The sequence below is a fragment of the Montipora capricornis genome, chromosome 2 (genome assembly GCF_036669925.1).
Source record: "Montipora capricornis isolate CH-2021 chromosome 2, ASM3666992v2, whole genome shotgun sequence".
Taxonomy (NCBI): Eukaryota; Metazoa; Cnidaria; class Anthozoa; order Scleractinia; family Acroporidae; genus Montipora; species Montipora capricornis.
In genome coordinates, this window is record NC_090884.1 from 23,088,035 (window position 1) to 23,110,534 (window position 22,500).

The following is a 22,500-nucleotide window of genomic DNA, read 5'->3' on the forward strand; positions in this document are numbered from 1 at the left end:
CAACTGCAACCACGCTGTTTTCTTTAGAAACATGAGAGAGAGAGACACCAAGAATTTAACATCATCATGAATCGATATAGGAGGAAATGAAGTTCACAGCTGAAAGGGTTATTATCTATTCAAAAGATCTACAGGTTATCATCTATTCAAAAAAATCCCCTCTTTTCATTGCATAATTCCAGCCACTTTGGTAGTACTGAACAAGTGGCGCCAGTCAATTAGCCGTCATGTTACATAATTAAGTTCAACAAGTGACATCATGATGATGTCACGCCCAATAGCGCATGGAGATATTAGCAACAACGACGCCTAAGTCAAGAAAACGTAACGTAAAAATTAACAAGAGATCGGCCGTACGTGTTGGTGGATAACCAACAAACTAAAAGCCGACGCCCCTGATCTTGATCTACTCACATCTTTGCGCTGTGTATAATGGCAAAACTTAAAACTGGGACAGCAAAGATTTCAATGTGAGAATGTGAGAATTGTAGGCACTGCTGTTTTCTTTTTATTGGTTGAAAAAAGAAAGCACCATATATTTGTTTGGATTATTTCCGCGTTCGTAAAATGTATATGCTTTGATTAAAATTTACCATCGATTCGATTATTGAAATTTGGTGAAACGGTCCCTCTGGGAATTGGTCGAAAGGATTATGTTCAGAAAAATATGTCGAGGGGAATATGTTCTCTTGTTTTGCTATTATTATTAGCTCGAATTCCACTGTTACAATCGCGGCCGCCACAAGGTCTTAGGCAGTAGGTAACAGTGAGGTTTCCGTAATGAAAAAAAAGGCCGAGTTAACAGCCAAATTAGTCCCTTAAAATATCTTACCACTTCAACATCTGATGGAATGCGCGATAAGAAGTCCATAAGCTCGTTGTTATCCACAGCATTTGGTTTACGGATTTTCTTTGTGAACTTGTTTATTCCTATTCAACAGTTACCAGGAACACTATATTAGAACTGAATATTACGAAAAAATGTACATTTGATTTTACATTTGAAGCTACTATGAGGAGATTCAAATAGGCACGATTTATACTAGTAACGGATGAACATCTAGACAAATCCTCCTTTTTGAGAAGAACATAGGAAACCATTTTTAGCGCGCATTAGATCTCGTGCATGCATAAACACGCGCAAACAGAAGGATCGTCCGTTCAACCGAACTGTACTCGGTAGTTCGTCTGTTATGACCACCAACCGCAGAAGTTTCTCTGGATGGAGTGGTGCGCATTTACACGAATGCAAATCAGCCCAAGTCCGTCGGTAGCAGGCTGACGACCCGTCTCTTGTACAATTTCTTCCAATATCGCGGAATGTCGCAGTACTGCAAACTAATAATGAGGTCACAAATCCGTCGTTCGTTATTTGTGCCGTCGAGTTTTTAAACCGTTATTCTTCGCGTCTGCAAAGAATTAAGGCCCTGGGATCGCTTGAAGTTTGCGGCGCGTATGCCTTTGCGTCGGCAAGCGGTGATGTAATAAGTACACACGACAATATATTTAACTGTTACATTAATCCAGTTTGTAAACAAGACCGCCGAAGGCAATGTTCATTGAGTGAAAGACATGAAACTGAAATCCTGGAAAATAAATTTTCGGACAGTCTTTGCTTGTAAAATGAGGGTAATAAACATGACTGGCACGCAGTACAAACAATTTTTACCCCAGGCAAGCAGCAAGAACTTCAAAGGGACCAGGTAAAGGACAACTGTTCCCAGCGTGAAGATAACACACATCAAATACGAACAGAACGGAACAGTCCAATTGAATGTGCTGAAAGAAAAATAAATCGACGGTAAGTCCTTGCTTGACAAGAAAGGTGAGAGGGGAATGGATTATCGAGCTAGAAGAAATTAAGATTAAAGGAGTCTTGGCTTAAACGCACTTTGGTCTCTGTCACCATGTAAAGCCGCATCAAACTAGACTGATATTTGACCAACACATTTTCTCCTTGAATTACAACTTTTTAGCATTTATCTGATTGGGTCAAGTCGCAAAGATAAAGTTCGCACTTTTTTCCTCACCAAAATGTTCGAACCTAACTTCAAACCACATTATTTGTCAGATCATTCACTAGTGGTAAGTTTTAATAAGAACTAAAACTCAAAGAAGACGAATCGACGTGAACCATTAGTTGTAGGAAAAATCTCTAAGTACCAAGTAGAAACAAGCCTCTCGTAGGAGAGTGGAGAGGGAACAAACACAACTCACATGACGTCACGTATGGGAATCGAACCCGGGCCACATCGTTGGGAAGCGACTCAAATGAACACTACAAAACCCTGCTCTTCAATATTAGAAGTTAGAGGAGAAGGTGCTTATAATTACTCTTGTTTTACTCTCGAACAAATTCTGAAGTGAACTTTATTGTAATTCAAACTTACTTTTTAACTCTTTCTCCCATGGAAGCCACCATGTCCAGGGCGTTTTGCACTGTCTGACAAATGGATGTTAGCGCTGCAATCTTCTCTTTAAAACTTTTACCTTTGTCCTAAAACAACAAACATCAGAATCTTTATGTTAACACCTTTTTAAGTACGGCATTTCATCGTTACGTGGTTTGATCTTTCGATGACACTAATTTGAATGAAAAAATCACTGCTTCGCTACAATGAAATGCACGTTCACGAACTGCCCTGTTAAGTCTTTTAAGTTACTACTGTTAATGTTTCTATGCTTTTGAGGAGAAGAGTCAGAGGGTCACTTTAATAAACATAATGATCTCGAATCTAGAAACTCATCAAAATAGGAGTGCATATTAGGCAGCGTTTACACGAACTCTGTGCGTTCTGTTTACACGACACCGATCGAGACCGTTGGCGAAACCCGGTCGATTTGAAAACGTTTCCAAAAGTGGAGCGTCTTCAAAACGATGCGGTTTCATCTATCGTGTAAACAGCGAAACCGCATCGATTTGAATACAGTTACTATTTTGGCGCTGGATTTGCATTGTTCGATTCAAAATGGTGAATTTAGCACGTAGTGGAGCGCTCGCTTATACCATCACGACTTTGATTTTCTGGCGAAAACGATTCCGTGTAAACACGCGATTTCGAAGTAACGAAACCGTGTCGATGTGAAACGGCGTTCGTGTAAACGCTGCCTTAATTGTTTCGTTTTAGGAAATAAGCCGTTTGTCTTTTTATCTTTTATGAAAGTCATTCACAAAAAAATTTATTTGTCACTAACCCCTTTTTTTCCTTTATCTTCCTCCTCATCTTCTAAGTCGTCATCGTCATCCACTGGAGCTCCTTCCTATAATATTCTCAAACTCATTAATAATTCATAGCCAATCGGAGTACCCCATTTTGGTCAGGTTCATATACCTGGATACCCAGTGAAACTAAAGATCAAGAAACGCCCGCGTTAGTACAAAAACTGATCAAGACACTTGAATTTAAATGAACCTTTGTGCTAATAAGCCTTGGGGAAAAAAAATTACATTTAACTACCCGCCCACAATGCATTTTAAATTTCCCGAACATTCAACATAAAACTTTCGCAGTACCTTTTATGATCATTAGTGTCCAGAGGATTAAGACGAATTTGGAGACTCAATAGTTCAGCGAAGATGTCTGCACTCAGGCTTGAACCTTGTGTAGTTTGTAGTCTTTGAAAAGTCCGCCGCAATCTTAAACCGATACTTGTACCTCTCTTAACCTCAGCCATTCGGCGAAAATGTTCACAGCCCAATTATTTTTATATTAAGTTGAAACTGGAACGGCCTCGTTAACCGAATCACTAGGGAGCTTTAGCAACGACAACGGTCACGGCAACGAAAACGTCACACATTTGTATATTTTGTACGCAAAAACAATAGCTTTGCACCCTCTGCACGTGCATTTTTCATTTTTGTCCATTTCTTTGCCGTCGTCTGCAAAACAACGTGAAATTGCCAAATTTTAGGCTTTATAAACAACGTCAGCACTTCGAAATAAATTTTCATTTTCTCCCCTAAATAGCCCTTATATTCACGGTAGCCACCATGTTGGTTTTCAAATTGTTATGACAACTAGCCATGTGCTATGCTGGGGGGCAAACATCGGAATGAAGGCAAATTGCGGAAAATCGGCTCGTCGAAATATTGAATTAACATTGCTAAAAGTGCATTTCAGAATTTAGAATTAAGTACCTTTTATAATAATTTTATATCTTTTGATTGCCTCCGACATTTTGACTTTCTACTTCGTTATATGATCATTTTTCACTAAAAAACACCGAAGTAACTTGTGTAATCATTCTATTTTACTACTTAGGTGATAAACATTGAGTGAATGTGATCACTCATCATCTGTGTAGCTAAGATGTTCGTTATAACCTCTCGAACTTGTGCTGTGCATGTAATTTGCATGATGAAGGCAGATCCAACATGGCCGCTATCGTGAATAATTAACAATTATTACACATAACATGAGAATTTTATTCCATAAAGCTCATTTGTACAAATCTATACGCTTTATTTTCACATGTGAAAAAGACCTATACAGCCAATCAGAATGGCGTACAGCTATTTCACATGTGAAAGTATAACCAATCAGCGATAGCGTAAAGGCGTTTCCATGCCAATCACTCGTGCATCTCGTGCAAATCGTGCAAATCGTGCAAATCGTACTTTGTTATTGAATTAAATTAAATTTGCATTTGGTTCTATTGTTAGTGAGTTTTTGTTTCTAATTCGCGTTCAGAAAACTATTTTAATGAAAATTCTCATGTTATGTGTAATAAAGAGTTTACGACATAGAAAGTGCTTTGTACGGGGTTTTATTCACTCGTTGTTTGTGTCAAAAACCCTCACTCGCTCGTTCCTCGCTCGTTCGGGTTTTTGACACAAACAACTCGTGCATAAAACCCCGTACGCCGCACTTTCTATGAAGTAAACTATTTTTATTCGCCGAAGGCGAAGTGATTATCGGTGAATATTCCCCGAGACGAAGTCGAGATGAATATTCACTGAGCCTGAGGCGAATAATTGTTTTAGTATAAATACACAGGTGATTATTTCAAAAAAGAGAAACAAAAACATTTCAACGCAAAATCGTCTTCACTTACAGTGGCAAAACGACTACTGGCAGCCATTTTGTCCGTCGAGGTGATTATCGGCTGATAATCCGAGATATCGAGCCAATGAGAGCGCACAATTTTGTATAATCACCTGTGTATTTATACTAAGGTCTATTAAACGCCGCTCATGACGGTTTCACTCCTGAGGGACTGCGACACCTTTGTCATATTAAAAGCTTGGAATGGTCTCGAAGTGATTGCAATAACGCGAATTTATGTTTTTAGATGACGTTCTCGTTGCCGTTCCTGTCGTCGTTGCTAAAGCTTCCTACTTTCTTGGGAAGACGATTTTGGAAGGGGAAAACGACGTGATTTCTGTCTCGCTCTCCATCACGCGCCATCATGTAAATTTATTCAAAAGTTCTACCTTTTAAAGTCATCCAAATATTGAATATTCATTTTCCTTTACAAACTACGAAGCGCACTACTCTTCCCCGCTCAATATGTAATATTCACCTTTGTTATTTTGTTTTGGCACATACTGTTAGCTTATGCACCTAAAACGAAGTCGGTTAAGAGTCGTTTCCTAGGTACTGCTCTTAAGATAATCCCCATAATAATTAACCAGTAAGGGTCTGGTAACAACGAGTTGAAAAATGAAATATTGAAAGAAACAGCGAAGCTCAACAACGTACTTCAAAATCCGAAATTTTAGTTCAGTGTTTAAAAGGAAGGAAGCATGTGTGTTTCCGGTAAACAAGAGCCTTGAAGACTGTTTTTAGCTGGTAGAAATTGCCGAAAATCAACTTACCTGTTCCTCTGGGTTCACGTTTTTGTCAGCAAGCAGCATGCACATCACATACTGCTTCAGAAATGTCAGCAGCAGTGTCAAAGGTATGATGTAGAAGTCAAAATTCAGGCATAACATTATGTAAATCTGAAAGGCAATGTAAACAACAACAACAACAAGCTTTATTTCCCTAAATATGTATTGTGGCTACCTGAAATAACTGGAGAAATTAAAAAGGAAGGCAATGCCGGGTTTTTCACGGCAATTCTTTAAGGAGAAAAGGGATCCGATGTTGTTGGCATGTAAAAACGTTTGTACCATCTGCTAAGACTCGATTGAAAAGTAATCAAAGTGAAATCCTTTTTTTTTTGCTAGACTTCTGAAATAAATCGTTTCTCCGAAATGAATATCACAGGAAGGTTCTGAAAGTATTTTTGGTTTGAGTGATGCCATGCATGTTGCAGACGTGTAATGTTTGCATTTTACGAAATTCATTTCAATGTCTCATGACCTAATATAACTAATTTGCGTTTCACCCCTGTATCTACACATCTCTTGATGCACGCCAGCGAAAAAATTGAACGATTTGAACGAGTCGCGAGAGTTGTTCAACGCTTAAATCATCCGCCATTTTGACACACCATTCGCCTTGGTCATGGCTCCGTCAATCTTAGTAAACCCTCCTGTCATTTTCACTCAGTAGCAAAAGGGGTGTACCACAAAGGAGCAGCGTTAGCGCAGTGGTGGAGAACTCGCCTTCAAGTCCGGAGGTTTTTTTTTCCACGGTTGCTCGAAGTGTGCTGCTTTGATCATTATTCGATTTAGTTAAGAAAATATAAGACGCGGGCATTTGAAAGACATGACAAGATACTCACAGCAAAAGCAAAAGCGCTCCTGAACTTGTACTGCCAAGTGAACAGCGATTGGACAAATGCCCCAGTCGATACCAGACTTGCAACAAGCTTATTCACACGATCAATGTTACGCTGCAGTAACTGTATATGAAAATAAACCACACAGGTCACATTGCTGCACACAGAAGTAACTACGTTTATCATAGTTATTTTTCAATTTTTACTTCCCTTCCAACCCCACCCACCCCTTGGTCAACATAGCTCTAAAACGGAGCAGTGAAGTACCACAAATACACGTATTAAGACAAATTTAATTAACATTACATGCAAAGGTGGGGGTAAAATATATTTTCTGTCGCCTTATTGCGTGAAGATTGCGTAACTGTAAGGTAGTTTTCTACGCCAAAGTTAGTCGAAAAGGTCAACTTAAGTTCTCCCAAAGATAATAAACTGACGAAAGATTGGAGCACTTAAGTACATACAGCATATAAAAATAATGTCTCTTGTGCTGTAGTTTTATTAACTCATTATTTTCTTACCGCTCTCTTAAACTTCGCGGGTTCAAACATGATCTTGGGGTCCCTGGGGTTGACAGTCCTAACAGCAGCTCGTATTGGATTATACTCCACATCAAGAGTCAGGATAAGGTGACCTTTAGCCCTTCGTTCCAGGCTCTTATCTTTCAACTGGTACAAGCGCTTCTCACCGGGGGTAACCTAAGAGGGAATGTGACAAATACTCTAGCGGTTTAAACTGACATGATCAAAGATCTCGCCCCGCCTAAAGGACAAAACTATTAAATATTACTAGTAGTAATCTCAGATTATTGAAGTCCGTTCGACAGTTCGAGCGCTTTCGAAGGAAATGAGAAGGGTAGGGGAGGGAAAGAAACAAGTGAATTAGTCTGCCAAGTCATTTTCGTAAATCCTCCTAACCAAGGCCAAACTCTTTTTGATGTCATAATAATAATAATCATTATAATTACAATAATAGCTGTTCAAGAGTCATTTAGGTGAGATCTTGTGCATGTTTCAGTGATGTTTAATTCCTATTAGTTAGAATGTGGTAAGCCGGGGAATGAGTTCAAGTTTCAAGTTTATTTTTTTGTCTCAGTACAGAGCATAGTATTTAAAGTATTTAAAAAGCTAATGGGGAGGAAGCTCAAAGGAAACCACTGGGCTTATAAGAGATAAGCAAAAGGGTACAAAATGCAAGATCTCCTGTATCAAATAACACTGTGCGAAGTATATAGTACGTGTCTGGATTTTCACACAACACAACACAACACAAATTCTCGGAAGACTTATCGTGCCTCATTCGAGGCGACTCGAAAGTCTAACTGTATTCGAAGATGTCATTTCAAAGGAAGCACTTTCTCCACTGTTATTCCAAAACCGTGTGAGTCCATCCGGAGATGAACCTACGAAATCCCGCTCGGTAGACCGATGCTCAACCAAATGTACATGTTGCCCCTGAATAACTTACAAAATGTTAAATAGCCCACTCTACTCTTAGGATCCGTAACACCGAACACATAACAACCATGGCGTAAATTCTCTTATCGATGAAAGAAACAAACCAAAACGCATGATCCTGTCTATACCTGCAGCAGCGGAATGACAACTCGACCTAGAAACTCTGGGGCTCCTCTCTTGTCTTCATCAAACACAGTAACGTCAAGTACATCATGAATATCGAACACTGTCCTATAAAAAATAAAGGACATTCGAACCCGATTATAGTCTCAACTGGTCATTTTTATAACTGATTTTAGCCCAGCTGATTTAGACGCGAAACGCCCTAACATCGTTGGGCCTATGATATAGAAGAAGAATGAATATAGCAAGGACTAAGTTTCCGATAAATCTGTCGTAAACTGAACATATATTTCATACAGAAATTTAGTGCAGGAAAGAGCAAGGTGCAAGATTTTCGACATAATTATGGACTGCAATTTCTCTTTATTCGGTAAGGCAAATTGGATTTCAAAATTAATTCCAGTTTTATATTTTCAGATGCTCTAAAATCTGACAAAGATTCCAAGAGAGAAGTACTTGAGGCTTCACCATCCAAAAGTCATTGCGGTAGACTGACTCCTGGATGTCACTACAGTACCAGTCTCACCATATCACGGTATCTATTTAATGTTAAATGCATGTAGGTTCCTTAGTAGTATGTTAAAGCCATCTGCAGAAGAGATCCTTTATACTTTGACTAAGGGCAATGTGCAAATGCTAGATAGAAATGCAATGCATGCGTATTTTTGCGTTTCTTCGTTTCGATTGCCGCAAGTTACAAGTTAAAAAATCATCTGCTTGAAGGAGATACCTTACTGATAGACTTCTCTCGGACGTCAAACCGAATACTTGAATGGTTTAGATTTGACCGAATTGAACAGCAATCAAAAAGATTAAGTTCTTGCACCTTTCTGAACAAATCAGTTAAACTTACATTTCATATACTTTGTCCCAAGCCGGGTTAAGAGTCTTGTACAAAGTTGGTGTTACTAGCCGCTGATTATTGAGTTCTATAACCGCAAATGGATCACTAGTGCCACCGATGTCCGCTGATGCCAACCCAACTGCACGATGAAGTTTCACCTACCATGAATATTTAAAAGTCAGTTACGGGAACCAGAATAGATAGTTTCAATTCACAGCTAAATTCAACATTGGTCGCAGTGCTGAGCGTGTTGTGTCAACAGTGCGTCAACGGCCCGAACCATGCAAAACTTCGGAAAGTATCGCAGCTCTTAAGTCGTCTAGAACTTAGAAGTTGTGCAAATATCAGAATGTTACCTGCAGCCATCCAATTTCTTTTATCTTCTTTCCTGTGTTCTTTACGGTGTACTGTTTGGTTATTTCCTCTCGTTTTCCCGGTTTCTCTACAAATGTATTCAAATCTGATTCACAGCCAGGCGCATCCAATCCGGTGATTGACAGATGCATAACCACAATGCCTGCATTATCCTCGAGTGCAGCCTCGATCTTGTGAGACTTTTCCCGTGCAAGCGTTGACAAGTCGATTTGACACCTTCCAATCAAACAGTCAAGAGTCAACTAGATACAAAGAATATTTAAGCCTGGTTTTCGCTAGCGACGCAAGCACAAGTGCAAGCATAAGTAGCTTATGCTAAGTGAAAACGAACGTCGACGTAAGCATCAAACGCGGGGAATCTGGCACGAGTGCTTTGATTGGCCAGACGTAGAAAATTTCGTTGTTGTTATGCTGCGTTTCGTTTTCACACAATGCAAGCGAATGCAAACATAAGCACAAGCACAAGGATGAGGAAAAATTTTGATCCTTGTGCTTGTGCTTGCGCTTGTGCTTATGCTTGCATCAACCCGGTTTTCACTGTGAAATAAGCACTCCATAATATGTACTTATTGACTGAGTGAGAGGGCGGGACGGGAAAATATTTGGCCCGAGGTCATGGCGTAAGGAGCGAGCGCAGAGAGGTCCGTGCGCCAGGACCAAAGTTGTTTTAGTTCGCATCTCGCGCGCGCTTTCATTGCAAAACTATTGAGAAAATCCCTGTATGAGGGCCGTACGCGATCCTAGCAGGGCCGGACGGCTTTTTCCGGCCCTGCTCGCGCCATCGCGTACGGCCCCTCATACGGGGATTTTCTCAATAGTTTTGCAATGAAATCGCGCGCGGGGCCGTACGGGTTATATAATATTATGCTTGCGCTAGTGCGTGCGTCGCTAGTGAAAACCAGGCTTTACTACACACAACTGTCTTTCTACTTCTCTCAAGGCTCATCCACAAATTATCTTTGTACGCACGATGCAAGGATTCGCCTTGATATGTAGAAACACTTTTTACGTCAGGAAAATAGGATACACTCAGAATGGCATTAATTGCACGAGTGCAGCTGAAGCTAATATTGTCCGAAAGACGCTACCTATGCTTGGAAATGTTCTCATGTACGAAGTTTTGACACCTCCGATTAGTCGCGTTCGTTAACAAGATTGATTCCATTGTGCGACGAGGCAAAGTTGGGTAATTAGGTTGCGCCATCCAGCGTTTGATCTTCTAGAGAACTCTGCCGATTTTTTTTCTTTTGGTTATCGTTTGTTATTGTTTAAATTAAAGTCCTGAAAAATGCAAAAACAGTCTGCTGTTCACAAAATTCATGAGAAGTCATCATCGAGAAATCAATTTGCCCATTAATGGAACATGCGCCAATCTCGATCCCACGAAACCAATGACTTACACCTAAGGGGAAGAACGAATCAAAACGTTTCCATCAACTTCGCGATTTCGTAGCGTTCGGCTTTCTTCAATCTCTATAGAACGCTCGAACATGATGAAGCGAATTGGAATGGAATAGCACTTCGCACGAGTTAACTACTGCGGTTTGGCCTGGAACCAATAGCATGAGACGCCTCGTACGTCTCCGTTTTCACCAGTCCACGAAGCGTTTCCGCTTTTGATCCCTTTTTCCAAAGATGTTTCAATCGGGTTTTTCGGGCGTTTAGTGTGGAAGATAGGCGAATGCCCATTCAATGAATGTGTCATTAAACGAAAACACAACATGAGTCGATTTAGGAATATAGATTTGGCCTCACCTTCCCATGAATTCATCCTTCCTTATGTCTCTGTCCCAGACTGTGACTTCCAGCATCATAGGTGAGTCTGGGTAAATCTTTAAATCAAACTGTTCCTTCCACTGTGGATTCAACGTCTCTTTGCAGGCTTTTGTTTTGTACTTTTCATTTCCCAGTCGAAAACGGCAATAAGGATCACTAAGACCTTCGGGATTAAAAATAATTTGCATGAAAGCCCGTAGCACCAAAAAATCCATGTCGATATAAGCGACGATCGAGCCGTACATGCGATCGAGCAATACATGTACGAACATCCTGTATTATTAGACATATAACCATTGAATTGCCGGGGGAAAATGGCCTCAATAAAGTTGATAAATCACCACACACAAAAACAAGGACTACTTCTGCCAGTACAACCTGGCATACAGTGTGCAATCATTCCGTTGAGCCAATGTCGTGTCGCACTATTCCTAGCTGTCTGGCGTCAAGAATATACGTTGATGCACACTGGTAGCATAGCTGCAAATCGAGAAAGTGCTAACTAGAGCGTCCGTTTATTGGAACTCTCACAAACCCGCCACATTATATGCAAATGTGTTTGTCTAGATGGCAGTTTTGTTTATCAACTTACTTTGATAGACCTAATCGGCTAACTCAATGTTGTACCCAATTCAAATCTCCCGGGACTAAGATTCTTTGTGTATTGTATTTGCATGATAGTGTAGCATTCATATTTAAATGATATGGAAATACCTGGAACAAAACGTTTTATTCCCAAAGGGTTTGAATTGGGTACAACATTGAGTTAGCCGATTAGGTCTATTGTTGCAAAACCCATTGAAAGTTTCATCATAGAATAAGGACAACACAACAATTAGAATAAGAAGAATAAGCTGTTGTGCCACTGCACTTAATGTCCCCATAACACACACACCTGAATCATCCATGGGTATCATCTTCTTGCCCTCAACAAGTATAATAGAAACCAGTCCATCCCACAGCTGTCCCTTGCCCGGTTCTTTGGGTGGTTGACCTTTCTTTGAGGTCGACGCTCTTTTAGCAATCTGAAAATGATAAAATGAGACTGACGACACAACCCAACAAGGATTAACAACAGAAAAGGAAAGTGCTGTGGCTGCATGTGCAATTAATTGTCCTATAGTCATGCTCATGCCCTTGACAAGCTTCAAAATGTTTGTAAACTTGTGACCAGCAAGTTCGAACAGTAGAGTAATCGTGTGCATTGAATAAGTTCCAGAACTCAATACTAAGATATGTCTGCCACTACTTCACCATAATTCGGGCTTGATGAAAAAAGAAAACATTTTCACTACATTGGTTAACAATAATTATTAAATTCTCAACCTCGGATAATGCATTTCGCGTGCTCTGATTGGTTCACTCAATCTCGGTTATCAGCTCATATACCTTGGTTTGACCTTATATGGTAAATGATTGCGTTAAGCGTTGCTAAACTAAAAATGTTTACGCCAGAGAGCGAAATTTCTTTCGGTATAAAGCAAAAGAAAAACGTTTTTGTGGAAAGTTTGGATCACTTTCGAAGCTCAGAGATACTCGAAAAGGTAAGAAATGTTTTTGTGATGAGCCTGCGTCTGTCTGACCACGAGGTATTACACAACATCGCATCTTCATCAACTTTTTTTAGATTCCGCTAGGATTTTCTCCCTTTTTTCGCTCGTATTTCGTACTTCCAAACTTTTGAAGTTTAAGGAATTTAATAAAACAATTATTCCATTCGCGCTTGTTGGATATGAGACTGGTTATAGCCAACTCGGCGCTACGCGCCTCGTTGGCTATTTACCATCTCATATCCAACGCGCGCTTATGGAATGATTGTTAATTATTTTGTTCTACGAGCGAACGTACGATATGACATGCTAGTTGGCTATATTCAATCTCACAGCAACTAGCGCAAATTGAATAATTGTTCAAATATCAGAAAATTCTGCACGTTTTTCTCTTTCAAACACGACACGGGGATATCAGAAGGTATACGAGCTGATAAGAGAGATTTTGTGGGCCAAACAGAACGCTGAAAATGCAACATCCGAGGTTTAAAATAACCAAACTACAAAACTGTAAAAATGTGCTGTTCGCAAAAAAAATATCCGTGTTTCCATATATTGAGCACGATAGATTCCCATGCATATGAATGGCTTTGTCGGCATGTTGAAAGGTGACTCTATCAATGTGGTTTTGATCTTATCTTCGAACATCTTAAATTTCAAATATGGATCGATATCATCATATGATAATGGCGTCTCTATGGTATTGACCAAAATTCATTCCGCAAATTCCCAAAGTTGATATATTTATTTCGCTGCTTCTAGTGCTGCTCTTAAGGAAAAAAACCCTTTTACCATTCAATAAATCCGTGATGGTAGAAGTTTATTCGATAATTATAGACCTTGTTTTCCCCCACATATTTATCAGAGGGCAGAGCTGTCTTTTTTCGACAGAGGGCCGGCTTTATTGGGGCGAGTTGAACAATCGCAAGCTAACCGCGGTACGCAGCTCAGCAAAGAATAGCACAAAAAAAATCTTTTTTTTTTGCGCTTTTTTTGTCGGTCGTTTCCCCTCTTGGCAGATGAAAACACGAACAGAATTTGGCCAAAAGCAAACTTCTAAACCTTAAGCCTGCTAAACATGTATTCAAAATCCCTTGTCTCTCGTCAGTAAGTTCCGCGTCAACATTGGGTTTTCAGAGATCTATCGCTTGTCCGTTAATTACAAATTGGACGTCCTCAAGGTGTGATTTTTAAAATGTCCAAGGAGTTAAAAACAGCTTAAAAATTTAAACAGCCAAGAGAACGTCGTCTTAAAATATAAGCTCGCGTTATTTCACTTTCGGAACTTGTCGAACTGAAATAATAGGGAACGGTAGAGCAGCGGTGATCTAACCCGAAGGTCGTGAGTTCAATCCCCACCCTGGTCAGAGTTTGTCTCTGTCCTTGTGTGGGCCCTTTTCCATTAGTAGTAACGCTCACATGTTTCATATAGGGTAGAAACCTAGCACTTCACATTACATTATATCAGTTAAGTCTGTTCAAATATAAGTGCTACAAGGCCAACGTTTGCAAAAACGTAATCCTTCCTTGTACTTATACATGTTTATTGCCGTGACTTTAACATCTTCAGTTCCCACGGCCTGCTCCCGTCTGGGCTTGTAGCTCAGTCGGTAGAGCAGCGGTGATCTAACCCGAAGGTCGTGGGTTCAATTCCCACCCTGGTCAGAGTTTTTCCCTGTCCTTGTGTGGGCCCATTTCCATTAGTAGGGCTAACGCTCACATGGTTCATATGGGGTAGAAACCTAGCAATTTACATTACACTCAGTTAAGTTTGTTCAAATGGAAGGTCTACACGGCCAACGTTTGCAAAAACGTAATCCTTCCTTGAAATAACTGGGCTTAAGGGCACACAGACGGATTTTTCGCGCGTTGCTATGGAAGTGAAATGTTACATCCGGTGACTGACGTCATCATATCGTGCGCTGACCAGAAAACCCACCCACAATCAAAAGTGACCACACGAACAGTTGTTTGCATCGAAGGTTTTTCCTCGCCCTTCCTCGTGCTCGTTTTCAGATGGACTGCGCATGCGTACACGAACTGACTTCCGGTTTGAGAAAAAGCGGTCTTTAAATTAATTTTTTTTTTATATGGCACGTTTCACCCCCAAATACAGAATATAACTAAGCACTGACTTTTTCAAATCATCTTTTTTGAAAATGTTATGGGCATTTCAGTATCGTTTATCTCTTTAAAAAGAATATTTTTCAAGATAAAAAGAAAACCATGCTTGGCTGGATGCAAAAACCAATACAAATTATCAAACCAGTGATTAAATACCCAAATTGTGTAGCACATAGACAAATTTAGAGTTTTCTTTTATTGGTCACGTGACCATGGGCGTGGCATGATGACGCCATATTTAGACTCATTGGTTTACAAAAGTTGGAAACTGACAAAAATAATGCCAAATTCTCTCAAGTTACTTAACCATTACATCCTTAGCAATGCATCCCAAAAAACACGTCAGTAGGCCCTTAATTAAGGAGAGAGAGAATCGAAGAGAATGAGGAGGACTTTCGCCACAAAACCAAAAATTCGTTTTTTTCTTCGTGGTGGTTTTCAAAGAGATGTCGAATGCAGGTATAGTCTAGAGCGAACAATCGGTATTCCTCATCAAATATGCAAGTTTCTGGATTTTTTTTATGACGTTGGGATTGCCGCCATCGCATGAGTTCCCTATCCTATTTTTTAGTCATGACTCGTTACACTAGCGTTCAAATCTACCACCACCAACAGTTCGAAATATTCCTCTCAATGGGTACCCCTTATTGTTGAAAACACAGATTTAATTATTATGAGACAGATTGTCTGATTGAAGAGTAGCATCAGGAACATTCCCCAGCGACCAGCACCAGCATTACAAACTGTAGCAAGTGTGTCCAGTTATCAAAAAGTGTAATATACACTAGTCACCAGCCAATAAAGATGACAGTAGGATTGTCCTCACAAAAATAACGGTATGCAGTGAGATACATTTTGAACCAAGGGAGTGGTATATAGAGCCACCAGGTTTCAGTGCTTTAACTGATATGAGTGAATATGTGGGTATCATATTTACCATTTCAATTTTCAATTCATTTTCCACAGTGACGACACCTACAAATTCCAATTTGGAAGGCCACCTGAATAGTGTAAGCCAGCGGTTACTTACTTAAGGCCACTTTCACGATAATAGCCCTACACTCTACCACAGTTCCCACACTACATCATGTACAAACTGTCTCTCCCAATAAACTTTCCACAATGTGTACAACATTAGCGAAATTCCCGGACCACACTCCTCCATGGAAACCCTAAAAAGTTGGTGCAAACAAAATCCACATACCTCTTGCCTGTCCTCAAAGTTCTTTGGCTGGACAGTGAACACAGCACAGATTTGACCCAACTTGTCACTTCCACCATCAGGGTCTTGAAGATCAAGAATCATTTCTGTTGGCCTGGATTGAAAGTGAAATAAATTGCAATCCAGCTTAAAAATGAAAACATACTCAACTTCACATTTAACAATACATGTAACAATTTACACATTTAACAATACACATTTAACAATACATGTAATTATCATTGGCCCATGCTTTAGTATGCATGTATCAAGTTTAACAAATGGAGGAAATTTTGAGAATGCAAGTGCAAGCATAGCTTCAGGTCCAGTATAGTTTCTCAAATGTTCATTACAAAGATAATTATTCTCAAGTACACAATAACTCGCTCTATGCACGGTTCAATGAAATTATTGGTTAACAATGTTATCGGTGCATTGTCTGAAGAGCAGGAAATGAGATGAATTTGCTTATCAAATCATCAGCATGTAGTCACACTACATGGGATTGCACCTCTGGATAGTACATCAGTTGAGAACTTTTACCTACAGCATTAATGCTAGTGAAATTTTCACACATCAGGGAAGCCGGTTGCATGCATCTCTGCTAGCATTAAATTAAGTTCCATAATTTGATTTACATGTAAATTTATTTATAATTATACATTTACATCAGGACAAGGACCCATTTATAGCTCTGTGAGATAAAAAGTAAAATTCCCATGTTTTGCAAGCAAGGCTTGCGGGCCAGCTTTACAGAATAAAGAGAAATTACGCCAGCTTTACAGAATAAAGAGACTTTGCTGTATTTACCCGTGTATAAGTCGATCCCGTGTATAGGTTGACCCCCTCCCCATTTTTGATGGCAAAAAACGCAAATGTTACTGGGACACTAATCTTGTATTCCTCGATTTCTGGAAAAAAATCAGGGCCTCAAGCGCTTAATAGTTTTTTGGTTCAGCAGTTGTTGTATATGCGGGCATTTTGTCCTTGAGTTTCGAAAAAGTTCTCAGAAAATCGAACATGTAAACCTCAAACTAACCTGTTTCGTTGTTCAACGATAAAGGGCTTTAGAGGACAACATCACAGAAGCAGGAGTCAATCTTTGAAAATAACTTGCGAACGATGCGAAAATGTGCAAGGTTTAATTGGTCCTTGACTTGTAATTTCTCACATGACAAACAAAACAAAACTCATAAACCAAACAATATGAAGTTTGCAAAAGCACTTAAATCAGCCAGGTTTGTATAAAGAATAAAAAACAATCATTACCAACCAGCATTTTCACGCAACACGAGTGACAGCAAACATGAGGTATTGTGCCAGGTTACTAAGCCATTGAACGATCGCGTTTATTTGAAGAAACAAAAATGCCTTTTAGAGCTTTCCACCTTTGGAAATCAAAAATTTCCAGTGTCTATTTAATATTTGTGCTTGTGAGTATCTTCAACATTTAGATTTGGACAAATCGTTTTTCATTTCAACTGGAATTGCTTACATTCATTTTGAAGTCTTTTGTCGGCTTTTGTCCACTGCGTTCGTTATGCCCAAGACAACATTATTATGTTAATTTTGAATAAATTACTTAGCTGGAACTTGGCTCAAAATCTTTGACCCGTGTATAAGTCGAGGGCGATTTTTGGAGCTTCTTTTGAGGCCATAAAAGGTCGACTTATACATGGGTAAATACAGTAATTATTTTCTTTCACATAAGCAGCGTACTGAAAGAGTTAAGAATTTTAAAACTTACTTCTCCACTTCAAGCTGTGACAGGTCCACAACAGCTCGTCCCATAGGATCATCATTGCCAATATGATCAAAGTCCAGCACTTTCAAGATCAGAGGAACGGTTATATCCTCAATAGGGACACAGAATTTCTCATTCCATTGAGGGTTCAAGTTCTTAGGCACTGTTTTGCTCTTATAAATCTGCTTTCCATCAGATTTAAATTTCACATAGGGGTCACTAGTGCCTAAAATTGAAAGACCAAAAAATGTGTGTCACGGTTAGTTAAGTGGCCGGTTGGATGGCAACATTTAATCTCATCAGATATTCCAGACATATAGCATATCAAGACTCTTATAAAACTCTTTTCATGACATTCACTTTTATTCGTTAACTATTGTTTAAATCCAGACATGACATACTTGCCCTACCACTGTGCAAGTATAATTTTAGAATTTGTAAGTTACAATGTAAATTTAACTTGATGTTATCACAAAAAAATTATCAGTCATTTTTTTCAAAAAAAGTAACATTTTATAATGATCATTTCTTTAAGTATTTTTATCATCATTTTATTTTTCACTACAACATATTTTGTTATAAATTTATTGTTTTAGTTGGTTTAAAATACTTTGTACTTAGCTTTTTTAACCAAAGCCATTCAAAATCTTGTACATCTGAGCTTTTGTCAGACCATGACCATCAAATTTTGCAACCTGTTCAATTTTTTTTGTTTTCAAACTTTGGTTCTGACAAGAAGCAAATTAAAATGGTTGCTCAATAATTACAATGGAGAGAAGAACGATGTACTGTATCATCATGGCTAATGGTATTTGAAGGTACATGAAAGTGGACATGACATTTCCTTAGTTTATTCTTTGTATTCATTTAGAAAGTAAACAAAAGATATTAAGGTCTTCAAAATCATTTAAACCTTGTTTAACAGTTTAATCAAACCTGGTGCCCTGGTGATGGGTTTAGTAACAGGCTTTTCATGAAGAAATTCCACGCTAAAAGAATCTAATAAAATGATGACATATCTACAGTTAAAGACTCAAGATTACAATACTTCAGGACCTCGCTACTGCTGTACAGTAACATAAAGGAAGTAACAACATTTTTACGTACAGTGTACCTTTCTGTTAAAGTAATATGTTGATAAAACAAGGATTGCAACTAAATTAAATCTACATGTACATTTTTCTGCAAAAGCAGAAAATTGTCATTTGCAATAATTGCCCTTTCTTTTCTTAACTTAAACAATCTGCTCAATGAAATAAAACATCCAGCCAATACATGTAAATGTGCTATTGACTTCATCAGCTTTTAATACTACAAAAAATTATTTTTAAAACATAAATTGGACAAAAACAAAATGTTGTCTAAACAGACTATTGCTCTCTTGTAACATACAAATAGCAGAATATTATTTTTTCAGAATTTTTGCACTCACATTCAGTTACACATAACATCTGTAATCAATAATAAATCTGATCCTAACATTGGAATGTTAAAAAAACTAATGTTAAGTCATAATTCACCAATCACAGCAGACCTACTGTACCCAAACTGCAGTCACCTGATGAAAGAACTTGATGTAAAGTAATGTTAGTGTTCGGTACATGTATTTCCAGCAAATATGTATCGTTCAGTTTTGTAATTACGTGTACATGTTTTAAAAAATTTGACTTTTAGAAGTACATTTACCTACGTATTATCAACACTGTGACAACAAAATTAAAGGGTAAGCCATAATTACAAGAAACTTTTTGCAATATCAACAATTATATCAGAACCTTTCAAGAGATTTCTACTAAAGTGTACAATATGGGTAAATAGACTGACAAAACATTTGAAAATTTCCTCATCAATAGTCTTGGGATATATTTGTGTAGGGTTCACCTCAAACTGTTGGTAAATGTTAAAGATACAATACATTTACCAGTGTGCAATTAATTAACCTCAAAAAGAAAACAAAAGGGAACAGTGGGTTGTAAAACCCAGTATTTGAGCACCTTTTGTTAAGGGTTAAAACAATAATAATATTATTATTATTATTGTTTAACTATTTCTGCAAAAATGTTTTCCTTGAACAGCAATAATCTACTTAGGGTATGTTAGATTGACCATATTCTGAAATAGGAATACAAAGAATGGAAGTAAGAAATCCTTTGTTTTTACAGAGATTCACATCAAAATTGTCAAACACCTGTAAAATGCTAAGTACTTTTAAACATATCTTTATATCCTTGTTTATCCCTGATTGCGTGATATGTGTGCATTTCTTCTGCTTCATTACATCGATTTAGAAATCACTGGTTATCCTTGCAATCTGATTGGCTCTCAGCAGTGTGATCTACCATTTATGTTATACCATTTTAAATTAACACTCCACATAAAATTATTCGTATTCTGGAATAAGGTCAGTCGAACACACCCCTGATTTTGTCGTCAAAATGGTTCCTGTATTGATAATATACATGAAAATATACTCGATTCTGATTGGCTGAGAGCAGTGCAGTTCAAGTGTAAAACACTGCAAAAAGTGTAATACCTGTGCAAATAGCCCACTTTCAATATATTAAAATTCATTCCTAAACAAAAGGCATCACCTCAAGGCTCAGGGGAATAAACTCATACAAATCCTTATATTTATTCCCTAGAGCCTCGACATGATGCCTTTTGTTTAGGACTGAATTTTAGTTTATCGAAATTGGTCAATTACACATTGAAATTCTGGATTATGATTGGCTAATAAACAATAGGGTTTGGTCAGAGCCAATCAAATCTTTTGTTTTCAAATCAAGTGCACGCCCTAGATAGTGCAATTTATGGTGCAATTTTTCCCTGATTGCATGATATGTGTGCGTTTCTTCTGCTTCATTACATCGATTTAGAAATTACTGGTTATCCTTGCAATCTGATTGGCTCTTAGCAGTGTGATCTATTCCCAAATCGCACCATTTTTTGCTCTAAATCGCACCATTTCCCCAGCCAATGAGAAAGGAATACTATAACAAAACAAGCAATCAAATTTCAAGGCTTGTTTAAGGTAACCAATAAGACTATTGTGTGACCAATTTTGTAACTTTTGTTCCCAACTGGATCATTACAATATTGGCACTGACTAAAATCCTACATTTTAGCGATTGTGATTTCTAAATGAATGTCATAAAGTGGTAATTGAACTTTGTGTTGTGCAATTTTGGTCTGAAATCATACTTGTGATTTCAAATCTAACTTGCCCCGCGCGCTCGTTCGATTTTGAAATCACGCGTATAATTTCAGACCAAATTGCACTCCACTCAGCAATTACCATTATTAAGAATCTCGAATTTTTTCATGTATATTATTAATAAGTAATCACTCGATTTTTCTCATGCAATTTGGAATAAATATGCACTTGTAAAATTTTGGTTGTCTTTGAAAAAATTTACTTGTGTTTATTTATTCCAAATTGCACTCGAAATCATGTGATTACCTATACAAAATGCACCACAAACTGAGTACCATGTAAATGATGTTTCCCTGCTGATAAAAGTATTAATGCATATATTGAGTTCAGTTTCCATGCAAATAAAATTAATGGACCACCCGTTGCAACCTGCTTCAAATGTCAACTTTCCAAAGTGACAACCAATTGACCAATCAGTGCTCTCAAGCAATGACAAGTGACATTGTCTTGCTGGGACATGTTAGGTGCTGTTGTGTGTTGGCATGCACAAATCCATAATTCACAAATTGATAAAATAATATTCAACCATAGAGAAGGGTTTAGCTTCTAAAAAGGTTTGCAAAAGCTCCTTAACAGTGAAAGGATCACGTCCATCTCATTCAAAGTATAATGTTACAATAATTATTTGTTTCAGAGTATTTCACTGAATAAGAAACAGGAGGAAAACAAAAATGAGCAAATGTAGCCACCTGCAGCACAAAATGTAAAAGTAATAGCACACCCAATAGGTTAAATCATTGCATCACAGCATCCCAGCAAATACATGATGTAAAGTAAACAAATCTCCTGGACTGATTGTCAAGTCTTCATGTCGTTTGGCAACCCACACCAATTAAAAGTTGTTAAATTTTTTTTTAAGTCGCAAGGACATTAAAGAATTGTAAGTGATGCTCAGATACCGAAAATCTGAAATTAAACTTGAGTGGACAAATTACTCTTTAATGGATACTATATTTTCATCAGTTAAAGTTTAATTTTATTGGTGATTTCTCATGGACGTTTTAACATTCAATGTTGTTACTTGTTTATATAAACATCACTCGGTTTATTAAATTTTAAGTTTAAATTCTCAGGGTTAAAATTTAAATTTCATTTATGGCGCAAAGTTTACGCTATTTATACGTATCTCCACAGAAATCGGTCATTAGCAATTATCTCCTTCAACCAATAGCTAGCATTGAGGACACCTCATACTATTACCGGTAAGGGTTTGTACATGCCAGTATGTTATTAACAATACTGGTACCTGTTTTGTCCCGAGCTGCCAAATCCTTGCCGTCTTTTAGCTCCACTTCGAGAGCAAAGAACGCACATTTCCCCGCCTTGGCAACATCACCAGCCTGCAGGCAATAAAATAAAAAATTCAGTCGTTACAGTCTGTTACTCTTTAAAATGTTAAGAGAATGGCCAACCTTTAAATTCA

The 22,500-nt window shown here is 38.2% G+C and overlaps 1 protein-coding gene across 4 annotated transcripts in view; it reads right to left on the reverse strand.

The window, feature by feature from the left end:
* Positions 1-22,500, reverse strand: part of LOC138039130 (multiple C2 and transmembrane domain-containing protein 1-like) — a 24,866-nt gene that overhangs the window by 1,578 nt on the left and 788 nt on the right. For 2 of the 4 annotated variants that reach the window (XM_068885313.1, XM_068885311.1), the window contains 16 exons: positions 22,324-22,417; positions 18,800-18,862; positions 17,867-18,089; positions 16,123-16,234; positions 12,140-12,269; positions 11,224-11,407; positions 9,450-9,684; positions 9,103-9,251; positions 8,255-8,357; positions 7,191-7,367; positions 6,673-6,792; positions 5,819-5,944; positions 3,196-3,261; positions 2,391-2,497; positions 1,670-1,779; positions 833-930 (listed from right to left, as the gene is read on the reverse strand). In XM_068885313.1, coding sequence (XP_068741414.1) covers positions 833-930; positions 1,670-1,779; positions 2,391-2,497; positions 3,196-3,261; positions 5,819-5,944; positions 6,673-6,792; positions 7,191-7,367; positions 8,255-8,357; positions 9,103-9,251; positions 9,450-9,684; positions 11,224-11,407; positions 12,140-12,269; positions 16,123-16,234; positions 17,867-18,089; positions 18,800-18,862; positions 22,324-22,417 — 2,097 coding nt within the window. The remainder of the gene's footprint in view (positions 1-832; positions 931-1,669; positions 1,780-2,390; positions 2,498-3,195; positions 3,262-5,818; positions 5,945-6,672; positions 6,793-7,190; positions 7,368-8,254; positions 8,358-9,102; positions 9,252-9,449; positions 9,685-11,223; positions 11,408-12,139; positions 12,270-16,122; positions 16,235-17,866; positions 18,090-18,799; positions 18,863-22,323; positions 22,418-22,500) is intronic. The other 2 variants (XM_068885312.1, XM_068885314.1) reach the window with 1 other exon arrangement.